This window comes from Convolutriloba macropyga, chromosome 9 (assembly GCF_964194025.1).
Source record: "Convolutriloba macropyga chromosome 9, txConMacr16.3, whole genome shotgun sequence".
Classification (NCBI taxonomy): Eukaryota; Metazoa; Xenacoelomorpha; order Acoela; family Convolutidae; genus Convolutriloba; species Convolutriloba macropyga.
This window is the reverse complement of record NC_134476.1, coordinates 30959216-30983997: the sequence shown is the minus strand read 5'-3', so window position 1 is coordinate 30983997 and position 24782 is coordinate 30959216. Positions and strand designations below refer to the sequence as shown.

At 35.0% G+C, this 24782-nt stretch overlaps 1 protein-coding gene across 2 annotated transcripts in view; it reads right to left on the bottom strand.

The window, feature by feature from the left end:
* The window catches only part of LOC142345329 (uncharacterized), a 34803-nt gene extending 12371 nt beyond the window's left edge, over positions 1–22432 (bottom strand). Inside the window, exons 1-3 of one of the 2 annotated variants that reach the window (XM_075397331.1) lie at positions 22211–22432; positions 18062–18100; positions 7086–7224 (exon numbers count right to left, since the gene is read on the bottom strand). In XM_075397331.1, coding sequence (XP_075253446.1) covers positions 7086–7224; positions 18062–18087 — 165 coding nt within the window. In that variant the 5' untranslated portion in view covers positions 18088–18100; positions 22211–22432. Of the gene's footprint in view, positions 1–7085; positions 7719–18061; positions 18101–22210 lie in introns of those variants that run through there. The other variant, XM_075397330.1, reaches the window with a different exon arrangement.
* Between the last annotated feature and the right edge of the window lie 2350 nt (positions 22433–24782).

The following is a 24782-nucleotide window of genomic DNA, read 5'->3' as shown; positions in this document are numbered from 1 at the left end:
CCCAACCTATGGGTAAGCGGACAGCGAACGGTGAGCACTTTTCGTCGGCTGAAAAATACTCTAACGGGCGGATGGCATGGTAGACATCCTGTCCAAGTATCATCTCAATTTCTCCATAGCAATATCTTACTGGATCTAGAACTGCCAAATGTGGGTAAGTTTCTTGCATGGACTTGACGTCAATGATGTCAGAACCTACGTTTAATGTTTCTCTCACGTAGGGACGCACAGTGAACGCTTCGAAGTCTTGGTCTTTATGAGGTGTCACAGTCAATTGAACCACCTTTGTGTCTATGAGTTCTTCCGTGTTTATACCCTTGACGGTCAGTTTTAATGCGGTACCCTGCAAACCGAGTCTAGCTGCGAGACTATCGGACACCCAAGAGTTACTGCAAGCGGTATCGCATAAAACCAACGCCGTAGTATTGGTACCAGAAGAATTAGTAAGTTTCAGTTCCGTGACCTGAAGGAGGCCTTTAACATCGGTCACGGAAGACAAAGTGGTTGTTTTGCTTGGTTGCTGTTGACCCGTAGATGGCCTAATTGTACCTGCGTTCGACTTCGAAGTATCGATGTTGTTGTTTGTTGAGGGTTTAGCTGGAAAAACCCTTTCAGCTCCATGAAGTAAGGTGTTATGGGAGCTGTTGCAACCATCTTTCCTACATTTACGGGGACTTGGGCATTGCCTAAACATGTGTTTATCACGCAAACAAGAGAAACAGAGCTTTGCCTCAGCCACGACCTTGGCTCTCTGTGTGGGAGTCTTTTCCTTAAAGACACGGCATTCCCACAACCGGTGGTTGCCTTTGCATACAATGCAACTAGAGATTGCTGTTGACGGAGACCTCTGTTGCGGCTTAGGGTTACTCTTCTGTTGCGTATTTGCAGCAAATGCCTTTGAAGCAACTTTTGATCTTGTTACTGAGTTGTTGGTATCCTCAGTCCTTGCTTTAGTTAAGGTATTCTTCATTAAATCGTGCGCTTCGGCCTTCTCTTTTAACCAATCGTTGAAATCAAGAAGAGTAGGTTTCACCCAATGCTTTTTGACCGTGAAGAGAGACCATGACTCCTTCATATTGGGTGGTAGCTTCTGTACGACAGTGTTGAGAAGCGCAGCACTCTTTAAATCCGAATCATATGACAGCGATTTAAATACCCCGACAAGACTTGAAATGCACCCCGAGTAGTTAATGATGTTATCGCTATTGTGCATCTTCAGTGGAGGAAAGCTGTTGAGTTTGTCCAAATGTGCACTTACAACCGCCTGTGGTTGGCCAAATTTACGTTCTAAGGTCCTCAGTGCGTCTTTGTACATTGCGCCGCAGTAGGCGAACTCAGCTATAGCTGTTTTAGCTTTACCTGTTACGAGGGTCTTAAGGTATGTCAATTTTACATCATCAGTTAAGGACTGAGAGTCAATTGCGCTTTTAAACTGACCATACCATTCGTGCCACTGTAGAGGATCCCCACTGTATTGTGACAACTTCCATTCGGGTAGTGGGTCATTCCTCTTGCTAGATAAGGCGTCAGTGAATGCCTTAATCAAGCTTGCATTTTCAGATGCTGGCGCTGAAGGCGTGGGTTGCGGTGGGCCACCCCAACACAATGGTATCGGAGCAGTATGCCCGTATGTTGGATGTATAACCGGCGTGACGAAAGGTGGCGCGATGTTAGTAGTTGTACTAAAGGGGTTAACAGGGATGCTACAGTTTGCTGCGTGGTTGCTATTTGGATCATGTTGTGCACTGTTTTGCAGGATGGGATGGATGACGGTGGGGTTAGCTGTGCTTGGGGGTAGGTACGGTTGAACATTTTTGAAGATGGTAGCGTTATTTGTCGCCTGGTTTACATTTGGGGGCTTATCCTGAGGAAAACTCCACAAGTTTAGATCAAGCTTACAGTTCAGGGGAGATTTTTGTGCTGTAGGACACGGTACCAGGCGGGTTTGAGGCGATTGTACAAAGTTTTGCTGTGGAATGTTTGGGACGGGTAGGTATGTTGCTGTGCTCGCTGGGATGGGCAACGGAATCACGGGAGATTGAGGATTAAATAATTGTTGAGGCGGGATTACGGGAGTTGGGTTCAAGAGTGGGTTAAGAGGTGGAGGGACCTTATGCGGGGAATGGGCAATAGGGATTTGTGTTTGGTGTGTAATGTTACTTTGAGGTGGATTCTGTTGTTGCGGATTATGAGGCTTCGACATATGTAATTGACAAGGTACACTGGAGCTTTTTGGACCCAAGAACTGATTTACCTGTGGGTTTGCTGAAAAATCAGGTACAAAAATGGAGTTCGTTGGTGCCATAAAGGGTGTCGGTGGCCGGGGAGGTTGCATAGGTGGTTGAGGTGGTTGGAGTGCGACATTTTGTACGTCGACTGGTACTCGGTTCACGTCACCACTGCCTGAGGGACTATGTGCCCTTTGATCAATGAGTGATTGCTGCAGTTGAGCCTGGAGATATTCCCGATACAAAGCTTCCTGCTGGGCAACAGAAATTGCAACTCCTGGCCGTGTGTACTGAGAAAGCATTTCAAGATGATGTAAGTTATCGGCAACATTACTTGGGTTTTCTGGAGGATTACTAGGGGAAGTATCTTTAACAGGAGGGTCGGCGGTTGCTGAACCAGGACGAGAAAAGTTTAACTCACTTGAATTACCTGCTGGAAACGAATTTACCCAATCCTGAACAAGTCCCTGACTTCTATCTGATCCCCTATCTTTAAACAGTTTCAGTTCACTTGAGTGGTGACTAAACAATGAATGATTGTCCATTAAATCAGCCTCATCTATTTTGGCTGCTGCAACACGCTGGCGGTGGTCTTCCTCCAATTCTTGAAGTGCCATCTGTTCCATTTGTATTTCAAGCTCCTTTTTTCTCATGGCAATTTCGTGTTTTTGTTTAGCGAGGCGCATGGCAGCTTGTTCTTGTTTCTCGGCCTCTTCGCGTTTTAGTTTTGCCATGAGAAATTCATGTTTACGCTGGCTAGACATTGATGATGTTGTTCGGCGTGAACTTTTCTTAGATTGGCCTTGAGGATTAACGCCCTCATATACGATGTCTCGGTGAGCAACTGAGTCAATATAGCTTCTAGCCGCAAGCAAGAAATTATCATTGTTCTTAGTTACATCATCCAACCATTGCTCAAGGACAGGGTAAATTGATTCTGGGTTTTCCGCTCTACTGGCCAGGTCAAACAGTTCTTCATTCTTCTCCACCAGTTTACTGAAGACATCCTTCAACTTAGAAACCAAGCGTTCAACTTTAACCCTCCTGTCCTGACGATCTATGGCATCTGTGATGTCCTTATGGATGTTACATAACTCATATTCTAAATTAGATCTTGCATTAAAGAGCTTTTTCAATTTCTCTTGCTGTTCGGCCATGATATTGAAATGGCTACTTTATCAATGTAGAGTAACTTTCAACCAAACACGTGGAATGCGGGTTATACCGAACCCAAATGACGACGACTTGATAATCAAGACGTCGAAGAGCAGAAAAGAAGTTACCGAGTAATGAATTACTCGGCGAAAGTGAGTAAAACTATAGAGTGCGTCTAACGTGCTTGAAAGCAACGTGAAACTAAACAGGAACACAGGCAACCGGGAAAAAGGACTGGGTGGACGAAGCACGACGTAACGGGGAACGAGGCGGACGGGGCGGGAAGGACTGGCGAACGGCGCGCAACGCAACAGGGAACGGAACGGAACTGGCGAAAACGCGGGTGGTAAACGGGCGACGCAACGGACGGGACGGAAACGCTGAACGAGCGACGCACGAAGAAACGGGAAACGAGACGGAGAGAACGGAGGCGTTGAGCGAGTAGCACGCAACGAAACGGAAAGGCGGGTCGGAACGGGCGGGAGACGATTACGCAGCGAGCGGGGAGGTCGGGAACCACTATGCTAGCCGACCGCAGCAACAAACTCAACCAAACAAACTAGCCGTAACTCCAGAACAAACTTAAGTCACACCCTAGGAAGGAGGAGAGATGCTACTGCAAGAGACAAACTAGCACAAGTCATTATGGGGCTGAATATATACAAAAAACAAACTAAATTACGGCAAACAATAGTATACTAAAAGGATGAAAGGGAGCAAGAAAATTACTAGCCGTAACTCCAGAACAAACTTAAGTCACACCCTAGCAATAATCAAACCTAAACAACCGATCAGCATACCAACAATATTAAACAAACTACAGCAAATATTAATTATTATGCAGGGCTTTTGTAGTCTATGAAAGTTGGAAAAGTGAAGAAACAATCTAGCCGTAACTCGAGAATAAACTGAAGTCACACCCTAGAAGTCAAAAGACCAAACCAACTAACAAGGATACAGTTACACGCAAACATACAGTGGTAAAAATCAATATACTACAACAGGGGTGCTAGTGAATTAGTTAAGTTGAAAAAGTCCAGGAACCAACTAGTCGTAACTCTAGAACAAACTTAAGTCACACCCTAGAAAGCAACAAGACCAAAACAACCAACCAGCATACTAGCATAATCAACATACTGCAACAAAAACACAACATACTTCATCATATATGACAACATACTACATCGAGAACATAATTAGACGGAGAAAACCATCTGTGAACGCAAGAAAAAAAAACGGAATGATCGGATACGAAAACGAAGTTTTGGGAGAGCGACGTTGATGAAAAATAAACGGAAATTGTGAATGGCGAAGTTAGGGAACGAAAAAGAAGAGGACGGTACGGTACGAAAACGAGATACGAAAAGAATAAGATGACATTTTTTTTTTTAAGCCAGAAGTTTTGAAAATTTTCACACCTCTCTCTGTAGTTTGAGTTTCACTCGAATCGACGAACCTTCTAGTTGAAAAATCTTAATTTTGACAAATTTGTCAAAATTTTATGCCTTTGTCCAATTTTTCTCAAGTTTTGGTCATTTTTTTTGCAAATTCTTGGCTACAGAACGGTAATCCAATAAACTGTACGGAGTTAAGCTCGAAAATACGAATTATCAAAGTTTGGTATTGATTTTAGAATTGCATCAAAACGGACCAAAAATTTTCAAAATTGAACAATTTAGAATAATGTTCTATCAATTTTCTCTATATCGGAGGATAATTTTGATATATGAACCGACTTAATCACTTTCTTACAAATTTTCGATATTTCGACCAAAAATTTTCAAATCGATGTTTTTTCGACTCAATTTTTTGAATTGCCTACCCTTTGCGATTTCATAAAATGGCGGGTTAGATTTCTTGCCGTCTAAAATTATTTTAAACAATTCTACTGCAAAAAATTGTTCTGTTCTTACAGTTTTTTAGTTTTTTGGTGAACGTATTTGAGCCGTGACATCAACACATATATACCGTATGGTTAGGTCTTACAGGTTTTCGATGTCAAGGTGGTGTGAATGGAAGATCGCAGTCCACCCCCTCTGGTATCTTCACTCGTTGGGGAGACCAATGTGAAGCTTCTTTATAGTTCAGGCCTGCTGAAGATTGGTGTCAATCTAACGGACAAATGTCGGACTCTGGCTCTCATCAAAGCACGGGTCGTCTCTATCTGGTTGCCCCTCTCCTGCGTCTCCAAATCAACGAGTCCAAATTAAGTTTCTGGGGTCCCAACCTTCTCGATTTCGTTGAACAGCGGCCGGGTGGTAACAAACACTTCACTCGTATTCTGTTCCCGGACTCGGAGTAATCTTTTGACGGCTTGGACTTCTCATTGGATCCACCTGACTATTTCGAAGTGTTACGAACGTTGCTTCGGTCAGAATCGATTACTACTGTTTGTCAAAAACCTGCTTCCGAAACGCCTTCCTGCATCATAATTGATGTTAACAGTAACAGTAGTGCGTTGCTTGAGCTGTTAAAAGGACCAAAAGGACAGTCTTTGAAAAGAAGGTCCCTTGTGGGGCGCCAATATAAAGCTGACAAGATCAGACTTTCGCTTGTTTCAATTCATAATCGTACATAAATCAACGTATTTTCATTCAAGCAAGCATCAATAAGACAACGTAGAAACTATAATACGTACATAGCAACAAGTGTCTTTAGACGGCAAAGTCTTTTTGCTCATTTAACTGGTATCAGTCTATTTCTGATACTTGAGATCAAAGCTGGTCACCATTCTATTCGAAACCGTGCAAAAAACCGAAAATTATTAAGTTCAAACGAGCCTTACTTGATAGGTTTAATTATTAGGTTTGACGGAATTATGTTATTTGCACTTTTTCTGAGCTTTGTACGCAAATTGGAACGATTTCTATGCATATTTAAATCCGTACATAAATACTCGAATCTGATTGGTTAATATTCTCGCTTAGATTTATTTAGTTACTAACAATATCCCGAATCTGTAGAGAATGAAATGAATCATAAATTTTTATACTGTTTTGCTCACAATTTTCCAATTGACAGTAATTTTTTTCAAAGTTTGTTTTCAAATGATAACAAGTGTGGATTCTGACGTTTTGTAACTGTTCACAAGTAACGTTTTCCGTAAGAAAAATATCTCATAATTTCAAAAAAGGGGAGAGTAAACTATTAAGAAAAATTGAACTGTTTGAGACATATACTACTTCGTAAACATAGAATTGACAGGCTATGAACACATAGCAGCTTCTACAAAAAGCACCCCACTAGAAACTAACAATGCGTGTCTGTAGCATTAACCAAGTGCCCAATAAAACGTTGGCTTTCTTTTTACTTTATTTAACAATACATAAACGAAACAAAAATCAGTTTTTGGATCATTTTTCGGGAACATTGTTTTTATTGAAGTTTCATGAAGAGACCATTTCAATGATCAGAATCAGGGTTAAAGTTTTTGTTCACCGTGTGATGAGCATATTTAAATTTAATTGAAATTTTTTGGGATTCAGCTGTAATCAAGGTAGCCGGTAAAGTCAAGGAGAAGTCTTATCATATTCTATTTTGGTCAGGCGCGGTCATTTCGCGGACAATTATGATAAAGGACTGTATTTTGATACACTATGGATATGGAATAGGGAGTGTAAATAAGAAACAATTGAATCAAAATTTCCAAGATTTTATTCCTCAGTAATTTGCTCCTAATTTGTTCAAAAATAAACTGTTCCTGGTTGGGTCGTGTATAGCCCACACAAATATGAACGTGCTGACCACGTAGTAGTAACCGTAAGCTGCCTGAGGCAGGAAACCATCAAACATCAAACTCCAACAAGACAGGAATTGATACGCCAGGAAGCACAGGGTCAAACTGGGAAGCGGATATCCGTCCATGTACGACTTCAACTTCCAACTAAACTCGTTCAGCATTTTGGACAATATATGTTTTCACGCTTATGAAGAATATTCAGCTTGTGTATTAACGTTTGAAAAGTAAAGAGCCAATCTTCGTGTACTAAAGTGTAGTTAAGTACTTGTAGTTAAGAAAGTGACTGTGAAAACTAGCAACTTAATGATAAAAGTTTCAACTGGAGCATAATTTTAACATTTAAAAAATTATAACCAAAAACTGAATCTTTTGAAAACTTTGATATTTTGAAAACTCGAATAAAAATCAGAATTGTTCAATTATTTAGCTTTCTATCGTTCGGTTTCCGTCTAAAACAAACTAATTTCTTCAATATTCACAATTTGAACACTATAATATGCAATGATGGTTATCCTGTAATAGAGATCAAAATCTGTTAATATGTCGCGATTTCAGAGCAAACAGATATTTTGTTCACTTCTTTTGATCTGAGCAATTGCTGAATAAATATAAGATTTTGAATATGCTTGCTGCCAAATAAGACAAAATGGTAATTTGATAAGGTAAACTTTGACACATTATTCGACGATGTATGTCCTGATGAAACTATAAATCATCCTAACAATGTTAGAATTATCACCGGAATGATTTAAGAGCAATTATAATTTCAGAGTTATGGTATGGAGTTATTCGGTTGATAAAAGTGGCGAAATGTCTTTTTATGAATGTTGCGCCAGCGAGAAAAAAATGGGAGATATTTTATGCTAGCCTCACTTTCTTTTTGCTCAGACAATTTTGACTTTTTTGAGGGCATCCCAGGTTAGCATATGTGGCATCAGTTTACAACTCTCTGAGAGTAAAATTTCACTACAAGGAGAAATTTTTGAAATTTTGCTTTTCGGAAAAACAGCTTTCAACATTTTCTACCCACAATTTCAAGTAATTTAGCCTAATTTTTGATCAAAATTTTGATGAAAATTTTGAATCAAAATTTAAGACAATTTTGGTCAAAGCAATCATTTACGACAACTAGCGGTTTTCTGAAGACAATTTGCAAGTTGAAATTCAAATATCTTATTGTTTTGTCAATGTCGACATACATGTTAAAAATTACAAAACAAAGCGTTTTTTGTGAAAAAAGAGATGGAATAAATTTTGGCAAATTTTTTTAAAAAGACTTTTTAAAAACTTTTGAACTGTTCTTCACATGCGCTAACCTAACCTTTCATTCAACGTTTAGTTTGTTTATCCTTGTGTAAGTCTTGGTAAATAGCGAGAAAAACATTTGAGATCTCCCTACTAATGGTTAACGGTTAATTTTTTCTGAAAAATTAAAATAATACAAAGATATTTCATATGGAACCTGAAAATCTGAGAGAAATTTTTAAGTTTACTCTGAATGCATAATGAACTGAACACAAAACAACAATGACTCATTCTGCATTTTGTAAGAGAACTTTTTGAAATTTTGCTTGATTTTTGGAATCGTTTTCGATTAGCTGCAGAAACCATGAAAACATTATTATTTATCAAAAGTATTGTAATTTCCACAGCAACATTCAGCAATGTTTTCATCCAAAGCATTCATGCTGAGAAAAGTACAGTGTTTGAAAAACTTTTAACGTTAAATCAGAGGTCATTAAATTGATCTTAGATTTATGAACAAAAAAATTCTCAAACAGTTATAGATTAAAGCTTATGAAGCTCAATTAAAGTCGTGTTTAGATTAATTTTCATGAGACTCAATTAAAATTGTTGTGCCCAACGGAAAAGAATTAAAACTTAAAGATTTCGTGTTTAGTTACAACACGCTTTATCGAAACTTTCGCATTAATGTTGATCGTAATTTAGGTACTTCGTAATTGAAGGTTTCTCACTAACTATTTTTATTTACTCTGACAAATCAAATGTTTGTCGCTGTTGTTTGTGATACAAATTTCGGCTAATTTACTTCAATATTTTTCGTAGCAGCTTTTTAAAAACAAGGTTTGTTGCTAAAACAATTCTTTCTGAAATATTTTTTTCTATATATTGATTTGTTATATTTCCTGATTTTTATGCTAGCCTCACTTTCTTTTTGCTCAGACAATTTTGACTTTTTTGAGGGCATCCCAGGTTATCATATGTGGCATCAGTTTACAACTCTCTGAGAGTAAAATTTCACTACAAGGAGAAATTTTTGAAATTTTGCTTTTCGGAAAAACAGCTTTCAACATTTTCTACCCACAATTTCAAGTAATTTAGCTTAATTTTTGATCAAAATTTTGATGAAAATTTTGAATCAAAATTTAAGACAATTTTGGTCAAAGCAATCATTTACGACAACTAGCGGTTTTCTGAAGACAATTTGCAAGTTGAAATTCAAATATCTTATTGTTTTGTCAATGTCGACATACATGTTAAAAATTACAAAACAAAGCGTTTTTTGTGAAAAAAGAGATGGAATAAATTTTGGCAAATTTTTTTAAAAAGATTTTTTAAAAATTAATGAAAAATTAAAATAATATAAAGATATTTCATATGGAACCTGAAAATCTCTGAGAGAAATTTTTAAGTTTACTCTGAATGCATAATGAACTGAACACAAAACAACAATGACTCATTCTGCATTTTGTAAGAGAGTTTTTTAAAAACAAGGTTTGTTGCTAAAACAATTCTTTCTGAAATATTTTTTTCTATATATTGATTTGTTATATTTCCTGATTTCAAATGCTATTGTGCGACCATTCTGTTCTTCACACAGATCAGGCGAGCCTTCTTATTTATGATAGCGGTTTATAATGAAAGCTCATGCTTTTACTGATCTTACTGGCTTATAGTAGGACCTACTACTGTAGGACTTATTTTTGTCACCGTTTTTTTTCTGTCAAAGTTCGGTGAAACCAGAATTGGCCCCGCGTGAGAAGTTTTCTTGAGGTAAATCAACAACAGTAAATTCAAAAGCAGAGAGAAGAACAGTAGAAAAAAGCGAGTGGTTTTGTTGATGCACTCACTATTCTGAAAAATATTTACTCAGCAGCAGGTCATTTGATTACGGGCAGATTTTCTGCAACACTTTTTTTATCTTTTCCTCTAACATCCTCTTTAATGGCGCGTTTTATACCTAAGTAGGCTGGTTTGTGTTAAAATTGGTCTTCATTTTTTAATGTGACAGTTTACGTGGAAACATCTTGGTTGCGGTTAGTTGCGGTTGCGGTGGTTGCATCAATAAAAGATGATGTGGTCAAGTTTTAACCTATTTTCGTTATTCTAGAGATTTTCCTGACTGATTGTGTAAAACAACTGTAAATTTTAAAAAATTGCTGACGTTTTTGCACAGCTACACCATCAATTTTGTTTGCCATGAGAGGACGCATGAAAAAGTGATCAAAATTTTTGTCGTTTTCAATAAACGATTTAGTTTTGCTAAGATTTTTTGCTAAATACTGTCTCGGTTTTTAGAAAAAAAAATTGCTGAAAATCTCTGTTTTCGGTTTTTTTGTGTCATATGATTAGCCACTGATTGAAACCAAACTGCCCTAAAATTTTTGGTACTGAAGAATTAGTGGGGAATTTTCGGAGGGACTGTTAGCAGGTTTTGATCTTTGTTTCCTTTTCCAAATTTCCCCGATTTTTTGGTTTGTAGCCTTATTTTGATTGATATGACTATCTTTTGATAACTCACAGGCCAAACAGAGGATCTCAGAAATTATCACGTTCCTTTCTCCTCACTTTTTGCTGTATTAATGATATTCAGTGTTGTTATCCAATGAGGTAAGTCACCGTTTATCGATTGACAAAACTTTATATTATGTTGACTTTTGTTTGCAGTGACTGCGTGTACAACCAAAAATTTTGAATTTTATATATATTTTTTTTCGAAAAAAATAATCTTCTTTTCTGGTAATCAAAGTAGTTTTAACTCAAATGTCATATCCGCTAACACTTTTACCTTTGCTGCTATAACCCTTTAAAGACATTGTTCTTCCCGCTTTTCATCCACTTGTATTCATCATTATAGTACAACAGAAAGCAAAAGCTCTTCATGCTCCAAAATATGAGATGTTCATACAAAAATTTAGACCAGCATTCCAAGATGTAAGATCTTCATGCAAAAATTTAGATATCATACAAAAACTTTGAATTCTATTAAACAGTTTTGATAGTTTACCCTTAGTATTCTGAATAACAGAAACCTTGATAAATGAAGGGCATGACACTGCTTGTTTACAGCTAGATCTGTTAGCGTCGACAATTACGCTAACAGATCACTATGCGCTTTTTTGGATTCTAGGAGCTCAAATTGAATAATTTAGAAAAACAAAAAGTTATTGACCTTCTGATAAAAAAGTGGACAAAACTTAATGACGTGAATACAAATATTAATCATGAGTTCTATATGCAACATTAATCACAGAAGTTTGAACTAACCCTCGATCAATTAAGAAGCCGTGAAATGTTATTGTTTCTGTTTAAAAATTGCGTTGAAAAAATTGTTCCTACGAAAATTTGTAGAAGAACAAAAAATGAAAGACTCTTGAGTTTACAACGAAAGAAAACATCTAGCAAACAAAAAACGACAAAAATATCAAAATTTTATATTAACAAAAGACAAAAACGATCAGCTCAAATTCAATGTATTACGTAGCAAGCTGGAAAATTTGATCAACTAAAATGCAATTCAAATACAATAAAGATTGTTTTGAATTCAACAATTTTTTCTGAAGAAATTTGAATGTGTAATTGAGCCAATACTAGCAAAATTAATCAACAAATGAAAAAAATTTTCCACTGTGCTTGAAAAAAGCTATCATAGTAGGAGTACATAAAAGTGATGATGTCCAGGAACCACCTAACTTCAGACCAATTTCTCTATTTCCGTTTGTTGCAAGAGTATTGAAACAATCTTGTTCAAAATATTTTTTTTCGGAGGTTTTTGATATCCTGGACGCAAATTAGTATGGTTTCAGACGACAAAGAGAACAATTGATGCTTTCGCGCATTATGTTGAAAACGTTAGGGACACTTTATAAAACCAAACAATTTGCTCGTTAGGAATGTTTCTAGATTTGATAAAAAGCATTTGACACAGTTGATCATAACTTACTTCTTAGAAAAATTGCTAACATAGACTTGAGAGCCCTAATGCTTAAAATTACAAAATCTTACTTATGAGAAAGAATACAAAGACTTAGATATGATGCGGAAAGAACGAGTCCGAGACAGTTACCTTTGGCGTTCCTCAAGGTTCAGTTTTAGGATCATTACTTTTCATCACATACGTCAATGACATCAGACAACGATGCAACTGCTCCTCAATAACGCTTTATTCCGCCAATAATGATGTGCAGCCACAAAAACATGCAAATAAAGTTCTTCTTCATTTTGATACTGACAACATGGGCCTCTTCTTAAGCGATAACAGAATGACGCTCAATGTTGAAAAAAAAAATTTAGTTTAAACTAAGGTGTGTGAACTATGATGAATGAGCTAATACTGAACAATGCAGGCATTGACAAGAGAAAAAATGTAAAGTATTTAGGCGTTCTGTTGGACAACAAATTGGATTTGGAAACAAAACAGCGCCACAGCAAAATTGACAAAATTTACTGGATTGTTCTACACACTAAGGTTTATATTGAGTCTTAAACAATCACATTTAGTATATAACGATTTTGTCCAAACAGTAACACAATCTAGAGAACTTCTTTACGGAACTTCATACAAGACAATCCTATCCTGAGTTTTATTGAAGTTAAAATCAAACAAATTGCGCAAATTACTTTCAGAAAACAAAGTCCTCAGTCAAGAGTGAACGAACGGGAAAAATAGGGAATCTTCCTGGCGTAAGAGCTACATTTTTATGAGCTTTTGAATTTTTTAACCAAAATAATTAGGCGAGATCATAAAATCGAAGTTTCTAACAGGTTTTTTGAGGTTTCAGAGCTTGTCAAGCTAGACGAGAAAGCAAAAACAAGTAAGAAACTAAACTCTAACAGTTAGTTTACTGCTATCAACCCAAAGAGAATTGGAATACGAATAAAAAATTGCCAAATTACGCACTTATTTTGGACTCAAAATGTGTTTACTTTATAAAAAGTTGATGTAGATCCGGACTTGATACACACCTCTATAATTTTCTTGAAAAATTATGCAAAAGAAATGATATCATAGAACTTTTTCATTAGTTTTTTCTGGTAATTATCTAAAACATTAAAAATGTTTTGTTTCTTTATCCTTTTACAAAATCTCCACCGTTTCCTCACATATACTTTCTGTCATTCACTCTTTTTTAAAGATTAACAGAAAATCAATATCAACCCGCTACCCCCGTACTTATTTGCTCATAAACTTGAACTGCTTCCCAAATGCATCACTTGACTTCGCTATTTTGTTTTTTGATGGCCTTTCGGGTATGTATAAGTAAACCTCATGAAACGATGCTGTTTGTTTATACATAATTGAGAACAATTTATTATTATTATTTCTACTTAATTGAGAACAATTTATTATTATTATTTCTTTTTGTTTTTTTTTCATTTCTTCGTTCTTTCTTCTCTTTTAAATGCAAGATAATATTCCAGAAAAGAGTTTAATGCTAAAGGAAATGAGTGAGACGAACAACTTTCGTTTTTGGTGAGTATCACCTGCAAAAGTTTTTTGATATGGTGATAAGTGCTGAGAAGTTAAAGGTATTTAAAAAAGACTACAATCTTTGAAAACTAATGTGACCTCGATTGATATATCAATTAATATTGTCTGGAATCATAGCTCTCCAATGGTATTGTGGCAAATCTCTGCATATTTTTTCTAAATAGCTAAACTAGTGTCAGGGGCACAAAAAGAATTTTAGATCTATCGTTTTCATACAAAAAAAGTGTTCAGATATATTCGGAACTGCACTTCAACTACATAAATTTTGAGCATTTAGCAACTTTTAGCAATTTTTTCAGAATTGAATTTTTTTTGGCAGTTTTTTCGCCGCAGTGTTTTAGAGTTTTCATGTAAAAAAATTAAGTAATAGGGAAGTTCTTATCGCACCACAATATTTCTGTATTTCTTAACAGCAAAAGTCAAAATATTAAAAGGGTATATGATTCTTGTTGAATATTTTTGAATATGTGTACAAAAAAATGAACATATATATATATATATATATATATATATATATATATATATATAAATAATATATACATATGTATATATATATATATATATATATATATATATATATATATATAATTGCCTCTTTTTCAGTCAAAGTTGGCTAATCGATATATTCATCCATCGTAGAGGGTTGTAAGTGGTATGATTCTTCATTCATCTTTGTTTAATATTGCCGGATTAACAATCCCAACAACTGTTGTTGGAAAATCCATTTATGCCGCCATAGGGGTCTAGTTTTACTCGTCCTTCATTTGTTTTCTACAGTCCAAAAAAGTTCGGACTGCAATAAGTTGCTTTTTAAATCAATTTCCTAATTAGAGAACAGATTAACTCAAATCTAAACTAATGACAGGTGCATTGAATTGGCTTTCTATGGAAACTCAAGCAAACTTATCTGGAGTTTTTAGTGGAAAGCTTACGATCATTTTAACCTTTAAAAATAACTGTTTTCAAAAAAAGCAATGGATTTTTGTGCATTGCAGATTCTTTCTTTTTTCTTTGGTCAATTGTAGTTCAAAGTCAGCAAAAACTGGGCGCTTCGTCTTTCGAATAGATTGAAAATTAAAACCTATTGCAGTTTCACAATTTAAGTACTGGTTTTTCGGCTACGATATTAGGGTTTTCAAACGAAATTTATACCTTTTGAACACATTTTAATCTTGAAGTTGTTTTTCTCGTTTTTTCAATTTTTTGGTGGGTCTGAATTCGTATAGCGTTTAAGACGCCATATTTTTTTCACTGGATGGATTATGGTATTAAAGGCTTTGACACCGTCTTCTAGCAGAGTTTAATGGATTTTTTTGTTTTCGTAATTATTTGTCGTTATTTAGTAGCCGTGTGAAAAGTGTTGGATAACAGCCGGTCTGAGTGGCGTCACATGAAAGAGCAAGGGAACCTAATTACTGTTTTCGGTTAGTCTAAAAGCATTTTCATGACTTTGAAATCAATTGTTTTTGAGAAACGTAGACCCGGAGTTTGACTTCGCACTTTGCCGTTATTTGTCTTATTGTTTCTTAGTCTCAAATGTTACAGTTCAAATCATTACTGATGTTGAGAAAAAGCAGAATTGAATCTTTTTGATGTTTTTTGTCCTTGCTTCCTGTTCTAACGACCTAACGGCTTTGCTAAAAAAGTTCTTCAATTTTTGGTTTTTGTCTGTAATTGTCGTTTTTTCGCAGACGTATGTCATATTCTGAATAATTCTCCTGATTGCTATTTATTTTTCTGACATCTAATTATTATATAAATAAATGAAATGTTCTTTTCACTCTCTTGCTTATGGCTTTGAAATGTTTACTTTTTCATTTTCCACTTGCTGTTCTTAATTTTCTCGAACTGTCTTTTTTATTCAGAGGCTAAATATCAAATTATCGGCCTTCAAGGAACATGTAATTGATTTTTATCATTTTTACGGAATAGATTATGGTTTTAACGGCTTCGACGCCGTTTTTACGCAAAATTTAATCGTGTTTTTGTTTTTCGTCCGTATTGGTTGTTTGCTTTAACCTATTACGAATAATGACATGTTGCAGTATCTTCAAGAGAAGGCTTGATTGAACATAATTCTATTTAAAGATTTGAGTTGATAAATAATTTTTTTTATGTGAAATTTTTTGTATTCAAAGAATTTCCAGGTATTTTTAACTTTTCCATTTTTGTTCATTCTTGTCTACTTGCTATCAAGTCTCAAATGACTGGTCCCAAAAGTTCAAATTAAATTGTTTAGTTGGGGTTTTTATTTAACGCTAATATGGGTTTTTTCGAGTTAAAGTTTTCCAAAAAAAAACAAACATTCAGTTTGGATGTAAATAACGTTTGTTGACGTTGTTTGGCTTGTCTCGTAGTCTTAATAAATCCAGGTTTTCTTGGTATTCTAATGTGGAACTATTTACTTTCTTAAGTGATTTGAGTTGGATGCAATTTTTTAATCATACACCAATTATTTCTGAAGAATATTTGATTTTTAGAAAGTTTTCTGTCTCTTCCTGATTTGCTTAACAATTAAACAAAAAACGTGAATTGACAGGGTTGGACCACTATGTGCAATGCCACATTCTCCAGTTTCTTGTATATTTTTATTTAAGTTCTTTGGTCATAGAAAATTAATTAAAACAATCTGATCTTGGTTATTTCTCTTTTACACAAATAACTTTACCTCATCTCGTCAGAATAAACAACACGGCAAACAGGGCTAAGAATATCTCATATCCCTAAACAAAGAGAGAACAAAATTGCAAGTTATCAAGCAGAACTAAAAAAACATTTGCATTAAACATGATATCATTTTGATTCTTTCAAGATACGAATTCAGATAACAGTTTTATCTTTTTTTCTCTCAAACAGTATAATAAGCAAACCAAATAAGTTTGTTTCAGTGACTTGATTTTACAAACTATAGCCAAGGTAATAGGTTCAGTTACTTATAAAGAAGTGATTTTTCACTGTCCTTCTTTTTTGTCCGAAAAAAATTATGAGTTCTCTTCAATTATTTTCGACAGCGAGCAGATCAATGCTCAGAAATGCAACAGTTATGCTTTCCGAAAGTACAAACGCGAAAATAAAAGGAGAAGACAATTTCACGTGAGCTTTTCAGGGCAACGACCTTGATAACTTTTCATTTGAAATAAAAATTTGAAAAACAAAAGACGGTTATTTAATTTTTTGGGCTCATTTTTTTCAGAAATGAAAGGGCATTTCACATGAGATCTTTATGTTTTTGAGCACTCTACTCTCTCTTTTTCTCTCTATCTCCTCATTTCTCCAAATGAAAAATATATTCTCTAGTAATTTTTCATAGATTTTTCGATTGACTGTGTAAATGAACAACCATAGATACATGCATCTACACACTTTTTGAAAATATAACAAGCGAATAAGTCGATATTTCCGAGTGAATTACAAAAATTTTGGTAAGGTTAGGTGGGCCATTCCTTTTAGTTTACAACCTGAATTTTACTGGTAGTTTGAGATTTTAATTTGGTTCACTTTAAACAAATCTTTGACCCCATAATTTTTCCCTGTTTTTCAAAACATAATAAACAAAATAGTGAATATTTCCAGTTGAAAAACGAACATTTTTACCGGAACTTTAGGCGTAAAATTTACTCGCATTACAAACTATGAACTACCGGTAGTCTGTGATATCAACTTTGTTTAATTTAATGAACTCCTTGACCCGATAGAAAAGAATGATTCGTGGTGAAAATTTCAATCTTACGTACAAGTCTCTAAGTTGAAAATTTTCGGGGGTTTCGTAAAAGTTGCTTTTTACAGGTTTTTGGTACAAAACGCAATCATACAGGTCGATTTGAAAATCGATTTGATTAAAATTTTGAAAATCATATCGAAGATCATACATGGCTTCTTAGAAACAATAGAAAGATCATGAAAAAATTTTGCTTAGATTTGGATTGAACCATATATGGTCTTTGATATGGTATCTAAGAAGGGTCAACCCGGGCAGGAAGAGGTAGGTACTTAAGCCGACAAACAGGAGCCCTGCGATTCCCATCTTCTCCTTCTAACATGAAGGTAAGGACTCTTAGAACCATTTTCAAAAGATAAAAAATCCGTGCATATATCTAAGGAATTATCTACACCAGGTGGCCTCGTGTTAATCTAAGTACATTGTTGATTCCCAGTTGATTCCAAAGTCCAGATATCCGCTTCCGTTAGATAAGTGAATGTTTTCACCTGTGATCTAACAGTAGTTGCAGCATGGTTGAGATATGACTGTCAACCAAGTTTTGTATTAAGTGCTGTGTTATCAAGAAACAGTTTCAAAAATGTATGCTCAAAATTTGTAAAAAAAAAACTAACAAAAGCGAATTAAAGTTTGACGTTTTCATCGTAAACAATTTTTTTCGCAGTCATGTTATTCTCTCAGAGACGAAAGTCCAAGTCTATAACCAGGATACAACTTAAAAACCGGTTTCCACAACCTCTTTCCAAGGATAAGAAAGTTCTATAATATGTTGAAAGACTGGGATTACCCAGTGGATTTCAGAGTGTCAGATAACCCCCCCCCCCCCCCCAAAAAAAAAACGTTAGTATCTCGTTCTAGTGGCTTTTTTATTGTTGTGAGGTTAAAAATGAAAACGTTAATAAATGAACACAAATTTGTTTTTGTTTTTAATTCGGATGAAAATTTTTCCGTTTATATCAATTCATACATACTTCAGTTCTTTTTATTTTTCGATAATATAAAAAGAGACACAAACTGCAAAAAAAAAACCGAGGAGCAGGAAAATCAGGCAAGCCCATTTTTACCTTATTCGTCCATTTGCATTTGTATCTTGAAAAGACAGTTCAATTCCATTACAGGTATTTCTAATTTGAGAATATTTTCAAATATATATATATATATATATATATATATATATATATATATATATATATATATATAAGCTACAGCAATAGAGAGAACTAAATGTCAAACAACAATCCTTACAGAGCCAATATTTTTGCAGAGCCAAATACAACCGACAAGATTGTTAAGCCGTTGCAAGTCAGAATTTCCGTTAGGTTATAATTCTCTTTCTTAGGTTGAATAATAATTTGGTATCAACTGAACTGAAACAAATGGTATGATACAATTTGATGTATTTTTTCTTTACACTTTTGGCCATTAAGATCTTCATTAACAAAATTTTTATTCTATTTTACAAAACACAAGGAGAGCTGTTAAGGTCGTTGATAGCAAAGAAGTTTTAAAATTATATATATGTATATATATATATATATATATATATATATATATATATATATATATATATATATATATAAAGATGGAAAAAATACAGGATACGAAGACGAAAGATTTCATTTTTTGTTTGCCCTTTGCTCTTAATCAACTCGGAAACAGTTTTGCGTACACGTAGAAACCTTCTGTCGCAAAAAAAAGACAAAAAGCGCAACTTGTTTTAAAATTATTGTTTTTGAGACAACGAATCATATAAAAAGGCCAAAACTGAGCGGAGGAAATTTTAGAAAAATCAAAGCATCGCAACCGTGCACCTAATAAAATAGCCATAAAAAGATATCCTATTTCATTTTTCATCTGTTTAATACTTTAGTTCTCGGTTGCAAAAAGATAGAAATGATCAACTAGTTGCACATAAAAGTTTCAATTTTGTCGCTCAATTAAAACAAAGAAAATAGAAATATATGGTCTTTGTTAGCAATGACTGTTGTTCAACTCGGGACCAAGTTTGGATATTCGTGGAAACGTACTATTGTGAAATAAACGAATCATTTTATTTTTAAACAAGGTTTTGTTGAGGCAACATAGCATATAACACGACCGAAACCAAGGGGACTAATTTTTGGAGAAAAAAAGTACCACCTTCAAAAAACAACTTTTAAAATTAAAATCATTCCGTGCGCCTAATATGATCAATGCGTATATTTTTTCATCCTGTTTTAGGTTTTTTTCGTTCAAACCTGGCTTGAATTGATAAAAAGTAATTCTGGGCTACAAAACGATACCAAAAAACCAACTGGTTTGAAAGGAACGTTCAATTTTTCTGCTGGATTTCAACAAATTACATGCTTATTCTAAAAATATGCTTTTAAAAATAATTTTTACTTTCTGAAGTTGCAAAAGAAGCAGAATTTTGATTTAAATTTAGAGAATTTTTTAACAAAAGAAATTGACAAATTTCTCAATGATGCAAATGTTTGCTGATAATTCAGTCTCAGTTTGAAAAAAAATGTGCCCAGTTTCTATGCAAAAAAATGGTTTCCATCGAGATAATGGAGCTTTGATCTTTCGAAATAATTTCAACAATTTCTTCACAATCCTAAAAACCCTAAAAACATTAGTTTTTTTGCTCTTTTTAGTTTTACAACAAACATTGAACCAAAATTGTGTGAGATCTACGCAACAAAAAAATGATATATCTTTTCAACAATAATTTTTTTAAAAACTTTTTCAATTAATTTTTTAATGAACTATTCATAACGATCAGCATTTTTGAAGCAACTACTGATTAGAAAAATATGCTCTCGAAATCACCTTCGCCCATGAAATCATCTCCAATGAGACTCATGTGTGCTCGAAAACGCCTCTGATTAGACTCAAATAAGCTCGAAATTAGACTTAAGTGCGCAGGAAAGGGCCTCCGATCAGGCTTAAGTGCGCGCTCGATATTCAACGTCAATTGATAATCAATTGTCAATAAAATAATGTGTACAAAGTATGGTTTTAAACAGGAACAAATCTTAACTTTTGTTTTCAAAACAATTATTGTTTCTATTAACTTATTAATCTAACGTAAAAACCGATCCCAAGAGTTTTGGTATTGAATATAAACCCAAGTCTCAAGAAAAGAATTTATTTGGTGTGCCCTTGGTGCATGTTCGCGGTTGAATGATTTTGGAAACCAGTAGTAGATCTAATTTTTCTGCATAAGGTTCAGGAGTGGGATATGGAATTTAGACCCCCTTTTTTGACCACGGCACATTCAAATCTACCAACAGCTTTCCATAAAAAAACGTCTTGATATACGTTAAATCGAAATTTCTTCTAAAGGGGTCCTATCAGCTTGACCCCTTGGTTCAGAACCACCAGCTTTTAGATCAGTTTCTAATCTAAACGCCGCCGTATTGTTGCCTCATGGCAGAGCCAACATCTCTCACTAAGAAAATTCAAAAAACTTTTTCTGAAAGTGCTCTCAAAAGTTTTTCCAGACCGTGTAATTTGAGCGCAGACTAGTTGGATCAGAAAACAATTCAAGGAAAATTGGTTCCAATCAGAAATCTATTTCTAGCGTATTTTTATTTTATACCAAGAGAATTCTTGTTTAATTATTTGGGATGTTGGTTCTATCAACGGGCATTAAAACAGCACCATTTTGATTAGAGACTCATCTAGAGTCTGATGAAGTTGATCAGAAATAGGGAATCCTACTGATAGCAAATCATGGTCCCCTGTACAGGAAACTTTGATTATCTGTAGATCAAAACATCTTTTATGGAAAAATGCTTCCAGTCACATATCTAGTCAGAAACATGCACCAATGGCATACGAAGTAAATTATTTTTTAGCACTTGGGTTTTATTTTCATAAGCAATAGTCTTACGATTCGTTTTTACTTAATTGGATTTCTCACTGAACACAATAACTTTTTTGGTAATGAATCTTTTATAGTGATAATAAAATGTTTGTTCATGTTGAAACCATTCTCTGATCACACTTTTTTGAGATCACTTGAGATTCATCAGAGGGATTTTCGAGCGCACTTGAGTCTGATGAGAGGTGGAAACGAGCGCACATTAATCTGCCCAGAGCCGAATTCGAGCACATACTAGTTTGATCAGAAGTTACTTTCAATCGCAATATATCCTGGTCGCAGGAGCCTTTCAAACGCATTTCGAGCAGAAACGGAACTTGAGCGCACGATAGTCTGATCAGTGGTCTCATTCATCTGGGTCAGTCTGATCAAAGTTAATTTTTGTCTGTGATGGTCTGATCCGAGACTTATTTGGTCTGGACTCAACCTGGGGACTTGCAATCCCAATAACCCAGAACCAGATACATTTGGGTTTTGGTGCAGGTACGGGGTTTAGTATTTTGGCAACTGTGCACCCTGCATATATGTATTTTTTTGGGTTTTGCTCACAATATATTGTTGTTTACTACAAATAATTCTCCAAAAAGCGTTGAATTTTTGATTTGCACTTTGCGAATACATCCTTCACGAGGATTGTTATTACTAACTTAATATGGCCCATTCATGTGGCTGCTGCATTCATTGTTGTAAAATCGCCTATTTTATTAGCATTTTCTTATTCAACCATTGTATATCAATTATTTGACAAAAGCACTTAACACAATATTACATAAAGCGTTATTGACAAAGCGTAATTTATAAAGCGTTAGAAAAATAATTAAAATAAAAAATAACTCAATTTTTTTTGCAAAAGTAAGATCAGAGATAATCAGACCGAATATTGAAAAGGTTGCAACTTTCAGAATGAAATTAAGGCAGTAATAAGGATGAAATTTAATAATCAGAAACAAACCACAGAGTGTAGTAACTAAAGAGTTTGCTCAGTTTACTCTTCAATAATGAGACTAACTTATGATCAAACTGAAATTAAACATGATCTGTGATCATCTTTCAGTCAAAAGGCAACATAGAAAGGTTACTACGAGGTTGAAGTCAACGTAGATTTATGTACGTAGTAATTTGATCTCCAAACCAACTACTATATTGGGGAAAACTACTATGGTACTTGGCTTTAGAATTGCCCAGTCTTAGCCCAGACTTGGATTTAGACTGCCATGTGTGAGGAATGACATGATTATAGTTCTGAATCAGTAATGAAATGAGACTTGTAATTAGACTTGACCATAGTACTGAATTTGACTTGGCGTTAGGTCCGGGCTTCGTTTAAAAAGACAGAAGTTCTATGCCTAAGGAAATCAGATAGCAGAACTTTAGGATATTTGGTCGGAAAAGCATAAATAATGCTTTCTTCTGCTTCGGAACTAAAAATGATGTTAATGAGTTGATGTTATCATTATCATCGGAGCCCATGGTCACCATATCTAATCGCCATCACGCTGTATTGGCATTTATAAGAAAAGTTAGGTCTGAATTGCCTCAATTCTAATCATGATGAGTTCCCCGAAACAAAAAACAATTTTCAGCAGCAGCAGCAGCAGCAGCATCCTGGGCCAGACCAAACAGACTCTAGGCTAGATCCTTGGCCCAGAGACAACAGGTCTTGGGCCAGATCGGACAGGCTCAGCCTGGACAAGACACTGGGCTAGACAGAATCCTAGGCTACTAGGCTAGTTTTGAACAACCGAAGACAATATGTGCCTGATGGAATAGACCTGGGGTCAAAAGTCTTCGCCAGGTCAAGCAGGCTTCAACTCAGACTCTGTGCAAGACCAAACACGTCCTACAAAAGATTATCGAAATGAGCAAACAAACTTGGCAGATCTTGCACCAGTCTAAAAACATTAACTCTGACCTTGGGCAAGTTTCCACAAAAAATGCCCCGAACATCAGAAAAGAACCGCAATGACCTTATAAAAATTTAGGTATGGTGAGAAAAAGGAGAGGCTAAACTTAGGTATCAGCCAGTATGGCCCAGTCAATATTTCTTCGATGCCATGATCTTGCCTTCTCTGGTACCCTTGCGCACGAGCCAGGTCTTCTGGTCTCTGCCTATCCCTGGTCCTCATCCTACCCTGAACGCATCCCTTACTTATGGTAAAAATAGAGACGATATTGTTTTATTCTGTTATTTGTAAAAAAAGAAATGGAATATCTTGCTTTAATTTGGCTAACATGAGAGGAACCTCACAATTTTTATTATTAAAATTAAAAGATTAAAATATTAAAAGACAACTTAATTGAAGACATTGTTACGGAATGATCTTAAACGTTTTTGACGATAAAGTTTTTAACGGATCTCAATGAAGGAATTTTTGGAAAATGAAATTGTTTAGTTTCGAGGATGAATAGCTACTAAAACGATCTGGGCATCAGTAGTGAAACTTTTTTCTCCTACACAGTGGAAGAATTAGGAAAATGATAACTTGAAAGGTAAAGAATTAAGAACGCACGCATTTCTTTGCACTGTCGTGGTAAGTTTTTCAGTAGTTTTTGATACTACGATATTCCTTGAATTATCAATTTCTGAATCTGATCCAGTTTCAAAAGCTTACAGGACATATAGAAAGTATAAAAAGCCAAAACTAATCAGCTTTTCTGAAAGAAAGAAATTGGAACAAATGTTAAATGTTGATACACAGCAAAAGAAGACCTGAAATGACTTTGGTTGATTCTTCGCTCGTAGATTTCCGCAAAATGGCTTCAATTATTATACTTGCAGAAGTGAGTTACTTTCAAACACCAAATCGGGTTTTCAAATCCGGTAACTGAATTCCTCAAAGTTTGTAAATAAATTGGTGTAAGTAAATTCTACTTTGCGAGTAATTAAATTCCACAATGTGTGAAATTAAATGCTACAATATGTGTTACTTAATTGCACGATTTTTTGACCAGTTATACCCTTAATTGCGCTTAATTTTAATCGGACTTTTATGCTATAAGATTGTGCAATTTTTTTGCAATTATGTAATTGAGTCATTAACAATTGAACGCTATGAAACAATGATCCGATAAACTGTCTGATGACCAAGACGAGAACATCATAAAACACATGTAATCATAAAAGTTGAGGCGAAGCAGATTTTGGGGCCCTCAGAATGAGTTCAAAACCTGACATCTAAAACTGTGCTTACACTCACTCCTTCAAATAATTTTTCCATCGGAAATTGAAATTTGTCATAGTCAACAAAGTTCCTTGTTATGATTAGAGTTACGATGATTATGATCATTTCACGTACATAAGCAAAACTGGCAAGGTCAATTTCATTTCACTGTTCAAAATT